This window comes from Buceros rhinoceros, unplaced genomic scaffold (assembly GCF_000710305.1).
Source record: "Buceros rhinoceros silvestris isolate BGI_N320 unplaced genomic scaffold, ASM71030v1 scaffold19013, whole genome shotgun sequence".
NCBI lineage: Eukaryota > Metazoa > Chordata > Aves > Bucerotiformes > Bucerotidae > Buceros > Buceros rhinoceros.
Window position 1 is genome coordinate 9,958 of NW_010405593.1, and position 14,152 is coordinate 24,109.

Here is a 14,152-nt window from a genome sequence, read left to right on the forward strand (position 1 = left end):
CTAGGGAGACCTGGTTGCTTTATGGTGCTCTCCTGGGACTCACAATCTATTTAAAAGTCGGCTCTGCCTGGGTTGTGCTGCGATGCTGGTGCAAATGACCATGGCAGGGTAAAACAGATGAGTGGGGTTTTTAGGTTTGTGGTTGGTTTTTTGTTTTTGTTTTTCTGGGCAGCAAGGAGGAAAATATCACATCAGATGTTTGCTCTGGGCTGCTCCCAGCACCGGCAGGAGCGTGGCACTGATCGTCTCACCTTCTTGACAGGTGCATGGGATGAAGGGAGCCTGACGCCTGCCCGGAGAGGAGACCTACCATGAGCAGGGCACTGCTGACTGGCAGGATGCAGCCAGAGAGCCGGAGCGTCTGTGTCTTCCTGCCCACCCGGGAGCAGCTCAGCCTAGCCGTTGGGGTGAGTGGCCGGGAGGGAGGCCAGGAGGTCGCTGCGTTGCAGCTGCAGTTCAGTTTTGTTAGCTGTCATTTTTCTCCCAAAAGCCTGGTGCCAGTCTGCTGACCGAAAGGCTGTTAGCCAGCTTAGAGTAATTTGTGCTCCATTTTCTAATTGGGGAGCTTCAACTCATTTGCCGAGTTCCTTAAAAATCCTAGTTGTGTTTCTGGGCAGGGCATCCACTCTGCTCTTTTTCTGTTGTTACTTCTTTTTTATTCTCTGAGTGGTTTTGCCTTTGAATAATCTAGGAATTTTTAAAGAATTGAACCTGAAATGCCTTGGTAACTTAGTGAGCGTGCCCAACACATGACCGTTTGCTCTGGTGTTTTAGCTATTTCTGGGTTTCATAGTCCGCAGATCCCTTCAAAGTCTCTAAGGCAGAGTAAACAGCCATCAAGGGTGAGGGTTTTTTCCCCTCCTTTGAATACTTGTACACACAAAACCCAGAAATAAGTCGTTTCACTTCTTTGATTGCTGCTTCAAATGCCTAAGTGTGTGTGCACAAGGGACAGCAGAACCAGGTCAGCTGGCAGCCCAGCATGGCACAGTGTCCACCATGGCATGGTAGCTCTTTGTGCTCCACCGGCTGTTCCTTGAACTTGTGAGAACTGGAGTTGACAGAGGCACTTCACGTTCAGACAACAAACTAGCCTCAAAGAGAAGTGTTCTCTTGTGAGCGTGTGCATGCACTCGAGTCTGGGCTGGGGAGGTTTTGCTTTGTTTTGGGTGGGTTTATGGGGAGGGGGAGAAGACGGTTGAGGTGAGCTGTTGTTTTAAGCACTTGGTTGAAAACGGTGGCTCTTGAAACTATGCATGCTAATCTTCAAACTCCATGTAGGAATTTTCCTACCTACTGTACTTAAGTGTGGTATCCTTAACTGCAATAGCCCTAAGGGCTGGATGGAGCAAGGCTTTAACAACAAAATGTGGGGTGCTCTGCTTCTAGGTTACCATTCAAACCCAGCCCATCTACCACCACAGAAGGCTTTTGCAGTCTGCTGGCTTTTGTGCAAGCCACAAAATGATGGTTTAATGAAGTTCCTGATGGCAGGTGCATGGGCCTGGGTATTGATCTGTTGCCGATGACCCTAAATCTCACCTTCTTATAGTTTTTATCTGTGAGGCTAAGTATCTGAGATAGCAGAGCCCCTCCTGCCAAAGGAAGGTGCAGACTCGCATGTAGTGTGTCAGCAGGGCTGATGCTGGCACCACTCCTTGCCGTGCCCATGCCAGAGCTGGGCACGTGGCTGTTCCTTCATCACTGTACCACACTCCACTGTATTAAGTTTAGCAGCACACAGACCATATGGAAAACCCTGGATACCTGCAATTTGTCATAGAATCATTTAGGTTGGAAGAGACCCTTAAGATCACAGTCCGATCATAAATGAAACATGCCAAATCCACCCCTAAACCATGTCCCCAAGTGCCAATCTACATGTCTTTTTAGTACCTCCAGAGTGTTCAGTAAGCATAAGAAATACTTTTTCTCTTTGAATGCTGGTAGGAATGGAGGGAAGGCACTATGTCTCCCCCATTCCTGCCTGCTGCCCCTCCAAAGAGTCAAGGTACATAGAGCATCACTGACTTGTCCCACAGAAGGGTCTCTGACACAGCACCCTTTGGTAGCCCTTTTAAAGACATTTTTCCTCCTCACTTCTGCTGCACCTTGCGTTGGTGACTGGACAGTTGGGAAAGTATGTCTATGGAGAAGTCTGCGTGTGAAAGGGAATAGCTGCCTGGGCCAAAACATGAGACCTCAATGCACAGTTGTGTCCTAATTGCATAGAGAGTGAAACATGACCTGTTACAGCTGGGCAAGTCATCAAAACCAACTTTTCATTTGCCTTCTGCCTTTACCACAACACCCCTTCAAAACAACAGCAGCAGCTGGAGATATTTTTTTTAGAAAAGACATCAAGGTAATTTTCTAGTGATGTTGGTAGAACCTAAATTTAATTAGCTCAACCGCAGATGATACTCTGTGCATTTATTAGAATAATAATGCAACTACTTAAGATTTCCAAAGCCTTTTAACCTCTTCAGTGTGGAATGCAAATACTAAACAAGCTTGCAGCTCACTGAGGTAGGTAGGAATGGTTATCCTTCCAGCAGAATAAATTATAGATCCTTCCCATGATAAGCGTAGTGTTTATGCAGGTAATTCCTTTCTTCCCACTCTCACATAAATTCCACCCTTCCAGATAAGAGTTTACCTATATGAGTTTCATGTGGTCACATGTAGATTGAAGTCTGCTCTTTAAAATGGATTTCTTATGCTGTTCACAGGTAGTGCTTTTGAGAAGAGCAGGGGCCATTTTGAAGTCTCTACCCCCATAATTTGGTCTCTCTTAATTAACTTTGGTGTCCACCTTTTGGATGTATAGAAGATTTTGAAGGAATGGTGAGGAGGAAAACTGTCTTCCTGGGACCAACTGTAAACATGAGGAGAAGCAGAGCAGTAAGGAGACCTAGTGGGTGCTGCAGCTCACCAGCCACCCCAAGGATGGGAAGGTGAAGTGGGAGGCTTCTGCTGGGGAGAAAGGACATCAGAGCACAGAAAAAAGCAGTCTCCCTTGCTCCAGGCAGCCCCAGTGGGGATACAGAGAATGAGCACCAGGGAATTTAAGCAGGCTGTGAGTGAGAACGGTGCAACTACAAATGGTATCAGTTGCACCAATGTTCTTGAAGTGGAACAGTTTGTTCAGTTTTATTTATCTGCAAGCATTGTGGCTGATCTCCCTGATAGTTTTGAACCTGTTGACCAATATGTCCCGGGACACAATATCAACTAGGTCTCTGAAAATTTTCTCGAGTGGTAGCAGCTGAATAAAGGAGAGAGTTATGCTAGCGAAGGTCTGGCTGTCAATGAAGGGAGCAGGGCAGGCAGCCACCCTACCTCTGTTTGCGTAATTCAGAAGCAGCCACAGCAGATGTTACTCCTTGCCTGGCTGCTAGAGAAAAGGTGGAACCATGAGTAGAAGTTTTTGTAGGGGAGGTGAAGTCCCATTTGTTGGTGAATGGCAAGCGTAGGTCTAAAGTCCTTCAGTTTAGTGAGCAGGAGAGGTGATGTTTTAAATCATATGGACAAAAAAAAATAGACATATGTAACCAATATGTGTGAATGTTTGCACACAGAATGACTCTGGAGTAGCAGGTACCTTCTGTAAACTTGCACTTGACTTCACTTTGAACTAAATTTCGTGTGTAAAGAGGCCCTGAGTCTGACATGGGGCAAAGATGAGTATCAGGGGAAGGAATGGTTCATGGTGTGTCTGGGATGGAGCTTGGCACAGGAACTGTATGCAAAGGGAGAAGAGGCCAAAGAGAAGCGCACAGATGAAAAATGCAAAGGGAAATGTTGGTTGCTTTGAGCAGAGGGGAAGACAAGAGAAGGGAACAGCTATTGCAAGTGTAATCAGTATTGCATAGCCTTGAAGGCTGGGAGTAAAATGTGATACAGAAGGGAAGTGCCAAAAGCAGAACGGACAAGGTGGTAGCTCACATACCTGCTGTGCAAGAAATCTGATTAAAACATGCTTTAGAGCTGAGTGTCACAAAACATTGAAGTGTTCAGTACCGTAGAAAGAAGTATCTTAAAGCAGGTTTTTCTTCCCTTAGGTGTGAAAGCAATGCCACTTAAATTCATCCAATCATACACCTTTTACATAGAGTCCTGTGCTGCTAGTGACACTTGTATGCACATAACCATTCTAGCCAGGGGTAGGTCACCTCTTCCTTAGAGTCCTTTGTGGGTAGAAGAACTTGCTTCCTCAAGAAAGGAGGCAGATCTTTGCCCAACTTTCTATTCTGTTTCTGTGTTTCTGGTGGCTAAGCAAATACTGCATTTAGGTGTGAGACTGTAAGGGTGAGGTCTCACAGAGAGACCCATATGAAAACCCAGATGTGGTTTTGGGGTTTAGCAGAACTGTGCACTACTTCCCTCCCAAAGTACATATATGCACATGCATATGTGTATGGTAGTGAATGGCTGGCTAGTGATGCCTTGTCAAGTACAAGAAAATGAGTACTTAAATGACCTCCAGTTTCCCATTGTCCATGTCTAGTGACATGGTACGTCCTGGGGCAGGGAGGGAGGTGCAGCTGGTTTCTGGGGAGTGTGACGTGCCTGCACTAAGAGGGCCTGAAGAATTATGGTGATGATTAGTTTGATGGCAGAGTGGTAGTGAATGGCTGGCTAGTGATGCCTTGTCAAGTACAAGAAAATGAGTACTTAAATGACCTCCAGTTTCCCATTGTCCATGTCTAGTGACATGGTACGTCCTGGGGCAGGGAGGGAGGTGCAGCTGGTTTCTGGGGAGTGTGACGTGCCTGCACTAAGAGGGCCTGAAGAATTATGGTGATGATTAGTTTGATGGCAGTGATTAGTTTGTAGGAGAGTTCAATAATTGACTTCTGCCCAGTCATCTTCGCTGCTGTGAAGGTAGTGCTGTATTGTCCACCCTCAGGGAGGCTGCTCCTGCTGCTGCTGATCTGCATCACTGCTCATCTGCAGTGGTGTAATGAAATTCAAGAGGTTCTGGCCCATTTTGCAGCTGGTAGCACCTAGACCAGTGCTGAGCTGAGCTTGCCTGTGTCATTGGTGGTCTGCTCTCCCCACCCGCTCTTGCTCAAAACTCCTTCCCCTGTGCCTTGGGGAGCTTGGGGCATGATTTATTTCTGCCTGTGGTTGTCTGTCTGTGCTCCTGGGGTGATGCAATGGGGCAGAGGGTAATGAGGCTGTAGGTGGGATGACACTTGGTGGGGGAATTTTCCAATCATAGTACGCATCTAGGTGTACACGTACAGGTAGCCGGACTCACTCTGAGTGCTCAGAGCAGCCCTGCTAGAACAGTGCATTCAGCAGCTGTGTCGCAGTGCCATGGCTTTCTCTTACCCTGTGCCATGCTTGCAAATACTACCCAGCCTCTGGTCCCCCACGGGAGCATGTGCTCTGCTGCTTTCCAGTGCTTCCTCAGTGTGTGCACAGCGTTATGAGGGCAAGGGTGGTGGAAGGTCTCAGCATGGCATGGAAATGGGCAAGAGCTTGTAGGCTGCTGGTGACAGCTTCAGAAGATGGATGTGTTAATTGCTGTGTGACCAGAAGTCAGCAGGGGACAGAACAAGCTCTTCTGTGTGGGGTACTGAGCAACCTCATCTCTAACCCACAAGCTATTTCTGCTCAAACCATGCAATCTTGAGTTTGTTTCTATACTTTTGGCTTTAGTTCTTCTGAATGAAAGTTTTCTCAAAAAAAAGCCAATTCTGTAAGAGAGTAGTATTTTCATTTCTGTGATTACAAACACACTTTCTGTAAGAGCACCTATAAATAGTCTGGTCAGACCTGCACAAAACTAGGGCTCCAGCAGCACTCCAAATTCTCATACAAAGATGCCGATAGATAGGAAAGTTCAAATTCATGTCTTACTGAGCTGAGCCACTTTGCACTGTAAAGGAGGGAGAATGACATGTTGATTATTATTTTCTGATACTAGCAATAATACTGAAAATATGCTTGTTATGTGGGGTGGTGGTGTTGGTTGCTTTTTTTTTTTTGCTATGGTACGCAAAAATGTATTGTCCAATGTAAAGAAGAATTGCGCCATCCAGGTGTGAGCCATCTGTAATGTTGAATTGGTTGTTTCTTTCAGGTCAAAGCCACTGGACAGGAGCTCTTTCAGCAAGTTTGTGATTTAGTGAAGATTAAAGAGCCTCACTTCTTTGGCCTCAGCATTGTTAAAAGTAAGCAAACTCAATGCACGGAGCAAATGACTTGGCAGGCGTCCACAGACCCGTTTGTGTATTTACAGTGTGTGCATATATCCACAAGGCCGTGCCTGCAGGGAATTTGATTGTAATAAGGTCACAAAGTATGTAGATTATGCACAGGCTCTTTTGATCTTTGGTATGTGGGCAGACAAATTGGGAGAAGGGGGGGCTTTTGTCCTCCTCCTTTGTTCTCAGGTTCCACCTCTTTCTGGGGTTTTCTTTCTCTCCTGTAGCCTAGTCGCTAGTCAACATATTTGTCACTCAATTCGAAACTGTCAGTAGTTGAACAGGAGGTGAACTTTAAAACTACTTTGGGACTGAAAGTGTTACTTCTGAAGTGAAATGCAAAGAATGTGGCACCAGGGGGAGGAAACTCAAGCGGTTTGAGGAGGCTGAATGCATGTGCGAGGCTCTTGTTTTGAAGTGTTGCATAAGAAATAGAAAACTTCTTAGTCTATATGTTGAAGTCCAGTCTGTTTGGTCCTATGGCTTAGTATCTGACCAGGGAACAGTGTTAAAATGATGCCTTAAAAGAGCACTGGTACAAGATTCTACATTTCTAGGATAGTGCATACATTGGCACTCCTGTGACTCCTAGTAATTAGAAATGGATCTGTTGTCCTCCTTGTCCCACCTCCCCCCATTTCCAAAAGTGTGGAAAGGACTTTCTAGATACTGTTTCATTGAAATGAGAGTAGTCTTTTATGAGTCCTTTTAAATAAAGTTTCTTTTGCCTCCTTACGAGTATGTGGGCTAAAATAGTTTCTTTTAGGTTTACTTGTGTCATTTCCTTTCTGCTCTCATTCTCTAAAGTTCTTGCTTTATTTGAGCCAGCACTCAAACTGAGAGGGGCATCAGCTCTTTGTCTCCATAAGGTTTGTAGAGTCTCCAAGAGATTCCATCAATGTAACTAAACTGGTACTGAACAAATATATCTGTGCTAACAAATGTATCTGTGCAGGTATTTTTTAGTGAGGAAGACCACAATACAAATTGACTGCTGTTCCTGTGAGTCCCTCCCTCCTGTGCCTTTTTATAACACTACTTTCTGCCTATTCCACTTGACCGACATCTTGAATGAAACTGGAGCTCTGGCCCTCCCCTGTAAGTCAGGGCAATTTTATTCCCATTTGCTTTGAATTAGGTGCTCTTCCTCTGTTGTCCTTGTGTTTCTTTCATTTTTTTTCCCCCTTCAGATCTTTCTTGTTTCATATTTTCTGTACCCTGGTTTTTCCTTCCCTCCTACCTTTTGCATGGAGCACTTTTCTACACCCTGTCAAGGACAGGTGCTCTGGCCCCAGAAATACAGACAGATGCCTCTCAGCCTGTTGGAAATGCTGGATAACTACCACAACCCAAAGAGCATAATAAAGCTGTTTTGACTAGACTTTAAAGTGTATTTCCCATAGCTTTAAACATAAACACCCTTCTTCTCACTTTACAAAAGTGTTCTTTTTATAGAGCAGCCAATTCTTTGCAAAGCTCTTAGAAAAATGTCAAAGAAAAGACTCACAGGAACTCAGTAGCCTGAATTAACCTCTTTTTCTTTTTTTTTTCTCTTTTGTTTTGTTTTCCTGACTATTCCTCACTCCTGCTTGCTGTAGCTCAGTTTGTAAAGCTGCTTAATTGAATGCTCCTTGTGCTCGCCCTGGCTCCTCCTGACTCCCATCTCCCTCTGCTGTCCAGGCAGGTGTCCGGATTTTGGATAAGGATGAGATTTATTTTTGTTTGTGCCTCTGTTTAAGGGACTTCTGGGGCCGGACAACAGAAGAATGTCAGCAGTGAGTTTCTCAGCTTAAATGGCTATAGCCACCAGGAAGCCTGCAGCCCACTCTCAAGAGTGGGAGCAAACCTGGTCTGTTTGTTTTGCTTCCTCTGGTCCCTATCTTTAGTCTGTGAAAGTCCAGTAAGCTGCTGATGGAGTCATGGGGTGAGTTCTAGTGTTTTCTTTACTTTGTTTTTTAAAATAGCTCCAGATTTATTACTGTGAAGCTGTAGCAAGGAAATCTCTCTGTTCCCCAAATATATTTTTCCCTCACCTTGTTTTGGACAACAGGCTGATGATCATCTCCCCTGCTGCCAGTGGTGAGGTCTTGCTTCTATTACAAATGTAGCACACTCTATCTCTGACATTTGGAAGTAACCTTCAAGGCATTGGCTGTTTTTCAGGGATTTTTGGTTTCACAGCAAGCTATCATCTCAAGAAAGGGAAGCAGTCCAGTCAGGTTGTTGGGTGGCCTGAGTAAGTTTTGCATTGCACAGGGTTGCCTTGTGGGTACTGAAGTCTGCTGCCTTGGCTGGGCAGCAAGTCAGTGCACATCTTGCAGAAGCTGCAAAGGGAAGGTGTGGGGATGGTCTGCAAGGTGAGGGTGGGTTAGGTGTTTCAGACTAGAGTATTCTTCTTCTGCATCATGGTTTCACCTATCTGTGCTACAGCTTTAAGATGAATTTTTTTTTTTTAGAATCAACTGCCCTGTTTTAATAAGCGTGTATTTCCCACTTTCTTAAAGTGTATTTATTTTTGGCTGTCTGATGCTGCTACGTGCAGAACAAGGTATTTTAATCCACCTGCATCTGTTGCCTTGCTGCTAATTTGTCGACAAACCTCTGACTATCAGCAGTGGCAAGAGAATGAAAATTAAAGGATTTCTATGGAACAGTAACCAATCACACTGGGTGGATTATCTGGATTAGCAGCCCATTTGACCTGCAGATGTTGTACATATAACTCAGCTGGTCTTATAGTAAGGGTAAGGGGGAGAAGTTGGTGTCCTTAATCATAAACAGAAGTTTAAACACAAAATGTGGTGAAAATGAAAACAGCCCCACAAAGCACTGTGCAAACTGCAGGTGCACAGCAAGTGCACAGCAAATGCTGTGAGATCTAAGCTGTGGGTCTTGGAGGGTTTTTTCCCTTATTCTTTGCCTCAATTCGTTGCCTTCGCTTCTGACAGATGCTGATGGCAAGCTTCAGGATTTAAGATAACAGTAATGGTGGCAGAACAGAATTTTTCACCCCTATTGCTCTTGAGCTTTTTTATTCTCAAGATGAAAACCCCTTCAGCCAACTGTATTGGGGGGAAGCTTGCATCTCTAAGAAGAATCTGATCCCTTTAAAAATTAAGTTCAGGAGTGCATCTTAATGTGAAGCCACGCTGGCACAAAGTTTGGGACCTGTTGCTCTTGTGGTTTTGTGACAGATCATCAAACAGGCTATACTTTGTGTTCTGCTAAAGTGCACTGTTTCCTTGTGGTTTGCTCAGTGAAAGACCCTGCAACCCTGCCAGGTTCGAGCTGGATCCATAAGCTTCAGCAGCTGGGTCTTATATTGCAGCTTCTCCTGCAGGGTCAACCTTATCTGGTGCCCTGCGGGAGGTTTCCCTCTTGTTATCAGAAAGTGTATGCAGCGACACAGTTCAGGGTTCTTCTAAACCAAAACCAATTGTCAGCAGACAAAGAACAGCCAGGCCTCCTTCGTTGTTATAGCCCAGATCCCTGTGATCCTGAATCTTGGGCTTCTCCTTTCTAGGAGAAAACTTGCTTCACCCAAGTAGATGGAAGCCTTTGATTGGGAAGTAGCAACCCTGCAGCTCCTTTACCCTGCTGCTGTCTCTCTGTGTCCTCTTAGCAGTTTGTCAGCTTGGCTTTCTAAAAAAGCTGAATCCCTTTGCTTCAGCTTCCCTGCCTCAAGTTTCATCACTCCGTTTTTACAGCTGTTCGCTTTGACAGACCCATGTCTTCCAGTACTCCTTACTTGTGTGCTTAGCCAAGGAGCTTGCTGGTTAACTCTGCCAAGATCACTCTGTTTCTGGTCTTCTGTATCTGTGTATCCTCCAGTACTGAAGTTCATGGATGGAATAGGCTACCATGTTATTTTTATTTTATGAGGGTATCTACTAGAATAAAGGGTCCCTTAAAAAGACAGGTAACAATAGAAGGTGTCCAAAATACTCTCAGATGATTTCTGCAACCTAGTCCTTCCCTAGTCCATGCCTCTGCCCTCAAATATCTGCTTGGATAGTTGCCTTTCCTTTATGAATTATTTCTGATTTCTTACCTAAGAAGATACATCCTTTGATACGTTGCATTTAATTCTTGATGGAAGTAAGGAAAATGTGGGCAGAAATGTGCCACCTAGAGGGAATTGCAGGAGTTCAGGTGTTTAAAAAGTGTGTAACACTGCTTGGAAGTACTTGCATGGTCTGTTCCTAGGAAGGCATTTTTTTGCCTGAACCTGCTCTTTCAGCACCAGAACAACATCCAGCCAAGTGCTCTCCTGCCTGAGGATTGCAAGGGGCTTGTTTGCTCCTGGATGAGCACTGCACAAGAGCTGCAGAACCATTTCCAGCAGTGCTTATTCAGGAGCAAACAAACCTGAGCCTTTATCTCAGATTTCAGACCTCAACAGTTCCTAACTGCCACACTACATTGGGCTTCTTATTATTGCCTCCTTTCACTCTTCCGTCCTTATACCTTCTCAGGTAAAGTGACCTCATCTGGATCGTCCCTTGCTTTATCCCCAGCCTCTGTTGTGGTTCTTCCCTTCTTCGCTTGGGATAAGTGTACTTCCCAGTTAAAACTAAAAACACAAGGTTATCCAGAACCAAGTTCTTCTGGACCCCTTAGGGAACTAAGCAACTGGGTACTGAAAAGTGGACAAGGTTTCTTTCTGTTGGCTTGAAAGGTACCACCAGGAGCATCAAGAAGTTCTGTAGAGGTAGTGGGAGCAAAAGCCATGTGGGTATTGACGTTTCAGGCCACCAGCACTTGAAAGCCTGGGAAGCTCCATATGGACTGTGTAGCCATCTCTTCATCAATAACCAAACAAAAATACTCATGCTGGTATTCAGGGAAGCTAAACAGGTTAAGTGAGGTCTGCAGCATGTGTTGTGAGACATTTTTAAGTACTGGGTTGTTTCTTTTCAAGCTTTAGTTCTCCTCTAACCCAGCATCCCTCTGTTCTGCTCTTGGTCTCTCTCCTATTGCCTCGCAAGGGAATAGTGGTGTTGTCATGAGGCTTCTTGCAACATCTGGGAGAAATTAAGCATTATAGCCAAGGACAATTTTTGTCCCTTGTCTTTAAGATGGAAAATGTTTGCTTGCTATGTTGAAGTTTGGTTTTGCAGTAATTCATATTTTTCTTGAATCCTAATCTTCCAGTCTATCTAAATAGTTGTAATTTTAAAATATTATTGACTCGGCCAAGGGAGTTAATGGGACGCTCCTGGCTGCCAATGGTGCCCGAGTTCTGCTTCTTGGTAAGACAGGACTTACTTCTGTGGAATTTCTCATTGCTCCTAGCTCAAAATATTCACAGGAGGAGAACAGGCATTCACCATGACTTACCTTTTCTGCAGAGAACTTATATTTCATAAAAAATGAAACAGAGAGGCACTGGTTAATGCGTGATAATGGCTTTTAGAGTAACAATGACTCAGAACTGAATTGACCTGGTGTTACAGCCTTAAATTTCTATTCCTGTTTTCCCTGCAGTGTAAACAATGCCTATGGTAAATCTGCATCACTCACTGGAACTGTGGCCAGAGACCTGGCCCATTATTGCTTTACAACAACGCGTGTCCTATATTTGCTTAAATATGTGAATGTGTCAAGCTGCTTTTGCAGAGTAGGAGCACTTGAATGTTTGCATTTGCGTTCACTGCTTAATTTGAAGTGCGAATTTTACAGCATAAACTTCCCATTTCACTTAAGGTCTCTTAAAAGCTGGAATTCAGAGAAATGTGCAAATTGCATTTTACTGCAAACTAGCTGGCTGTCCAGATGTGTTTCTTGGGATTGCAGTGCAGTTGTGCCAGGTCTGGTAACTGTACATACATGCATAAGGGAACCTTTTAAGAGATTCTGATACATTTTTAAGCTCACTGGCAGCACCCAGATGAGATTCATGAATGCGTTGTCAGTAGCTGCAGGTGGATGGGTGTGTATTTGCATGCATGCCTGCTTCTAAGCTGGCTTTTTCATTCCTCAGAGTTGTCATCCTTCAGCTGAGGCCAGTGAAGCAATGACAGTTTGTACCTGCTGAGTATTCATCGCTGTCTGGGACACGTTCTTCCCTGGAAAGGCAGCCATCTGTGCATTTCTAAACTGTCCTTTACAGCACTGCTCTGAGGTGCTGCAGTTTGGTGCCCCTATCTCTGCTAGAGATGCTTGTTTTCAAACCAGAGGCAGTTTTAGCATCTGGCAAAAGGTCTCGTAAGTTTCACCACTAATACAGTTTAAGGAAAAAAAACCCACAACCCATATAGGGCTGAGGAGGGAAATACCTCTTTGTTTTTGTAGATGGAGGCTTACGCTGCAGGTTGACATTCCAGTAATATTAACTTCATTAAGGCAGGAATGTGGCCCTGCATTCTTGCACGGGAGAGAGGAAGGGGAGGATGCGGGTCTGGACTGGGGAGGAGTGGGACCCCCAGGGAGAGATGATACATCAGGATGTCCTCCTTCAGGCTGGCTTATTCTTGGGTTTTTTGTGCAAGTCTCGGTAGCCTTGATAATGACCTGAAGTCCTCAGGCTTGGCATCTGGACCCTCCCAGAGTCATCTCTTTAATCCAGTTAGCACGACAAGCATAAATAGGGGTTGTGGGGTACAGGTAACAAATGCTTTACGGTGGAACTGCTCTGTCATCCTTTTCCACTCTCTGTCCCAGTATCTGTGTGTGATGACATGGCTCAGTGTATATCACCATGCTTGCTGTTGCCATTTTTCCCTCCTGGCTGAGGAGTAATTAACGTATTTCCCTAAATGCCTCTGGGCACAGGATGATTCCTGAGTGAGAAGGGAAGACTGACCCCCACAGCTTTTACAGCCATGCAGATTCCCAACCCTCTTTACAAGATGGCAGCTAAAGAATGTGGTGCTGGCAAAACCAATACAGGCTTTACTGAACACTGGTGGAGCAAGAGTCCTGCCCTGGGACTGCCAAAGCCCAGGGAGGGACTGAGTGTTGTGCCCATGTTATCTCACTCCTGTTGCTTGCTGTGCAATTGCTTTCTAAATCAGCTTTTACTTACTTTAAAAGAAAAGCTTTACAAAGGGACACTTACCAGCTTGGCAGCTGACAAGGGACAGAGACAAGTCCAAGAGATGGACAAAAACCATATCCCTCACTGACTAGTACTTTTATCAACCTTTTCAAGGCAGCATTCTGATCTGATCTTAATGGACTTACAGAAACAAGGGTTGGGGGCAGCAGAGCCCCCCTGGCTGCCCTATCTTGCAGGCATAAGTGCAGAGGCAGGTACAAGATGCAGTCTCTGTGATGCTACAACCTCTTCCTCGTTCAAAATAGCAAAACAACTTCTATATTACCTTGTGTGCTACAGCAGTTAAATTACCACCACTAAAATTCTCAGGATTTCTGTACAGCAGTTTCAACAGTGCTGTTAAATGCTGTGTTGTTTATGTATGTGACACGTCAAGCAACATGGTAAAGGCAAGTATAATTATGTTGTAATTACAGCTGCAATCAGTACCGTGCAGGACCATGCAAGACCATAGAGATGGAAAGAGGGCTTTTTTGGAGGTTGTCCTCTTTATTTGTGCCTAGAGTGACAGGTATCTTCCACAAGGCTTCCTGTTAGTGCGGTGCATGGACCATTTCTGGCTAGCACCAGATGTGGTTTCTCCCACTTTCAGTGGGATCTGAAGGAGGTAACGATAGCAGGATGCTTTTCTTGCTTTTTTTTTTAAAGGCTTGCAAAGTAAGTATTTGCTGTATCTGCCCCTGCAAGGAACTGGAATGCTATGGGAGGATGACTGCGAGGTATCTCAGAGCCCCCTTGAATGCCTGCTGTAGCGCTAGTCTTTGCCAGTCTTTCATCTGCTGTACAGACGTGAGTGCAGGCTCTCGTTTAGTTGTGAATGTCCATTAGAATAATTTCACCTCTGTTCTCCACTCCCCCCCCCCCCTCTTTTTTT

General features: G+C 44.9%; 1 protein-coding gene across 1 annotated transcript in view; it reads left to right on the forward strand.

The window, feature by feature from the left end:
- Nucleotides 1-311: 311 nt before the first annotated feature.
- Nucleotides 312-14,152, forward strand: part of LOC104491389 (FERM domain-containing protein 6-like) — a 30,390-nt gene continuing 16,549 nt past the window's right edge. The window contains exons 1-2 of the mRNA XM_010133804.1: nucleotides 312-407; nucleotides 6,095-6,185. Of these exons, the coding sequence (XP_010132106.1) occupies nucleotides 312-407; nucleotides 6,095-6,185 (187 nt within the window). The remainder of the gene's footprint in view (nucleotides 408-6,094; nucleotides 6,186-14,152) is intronic.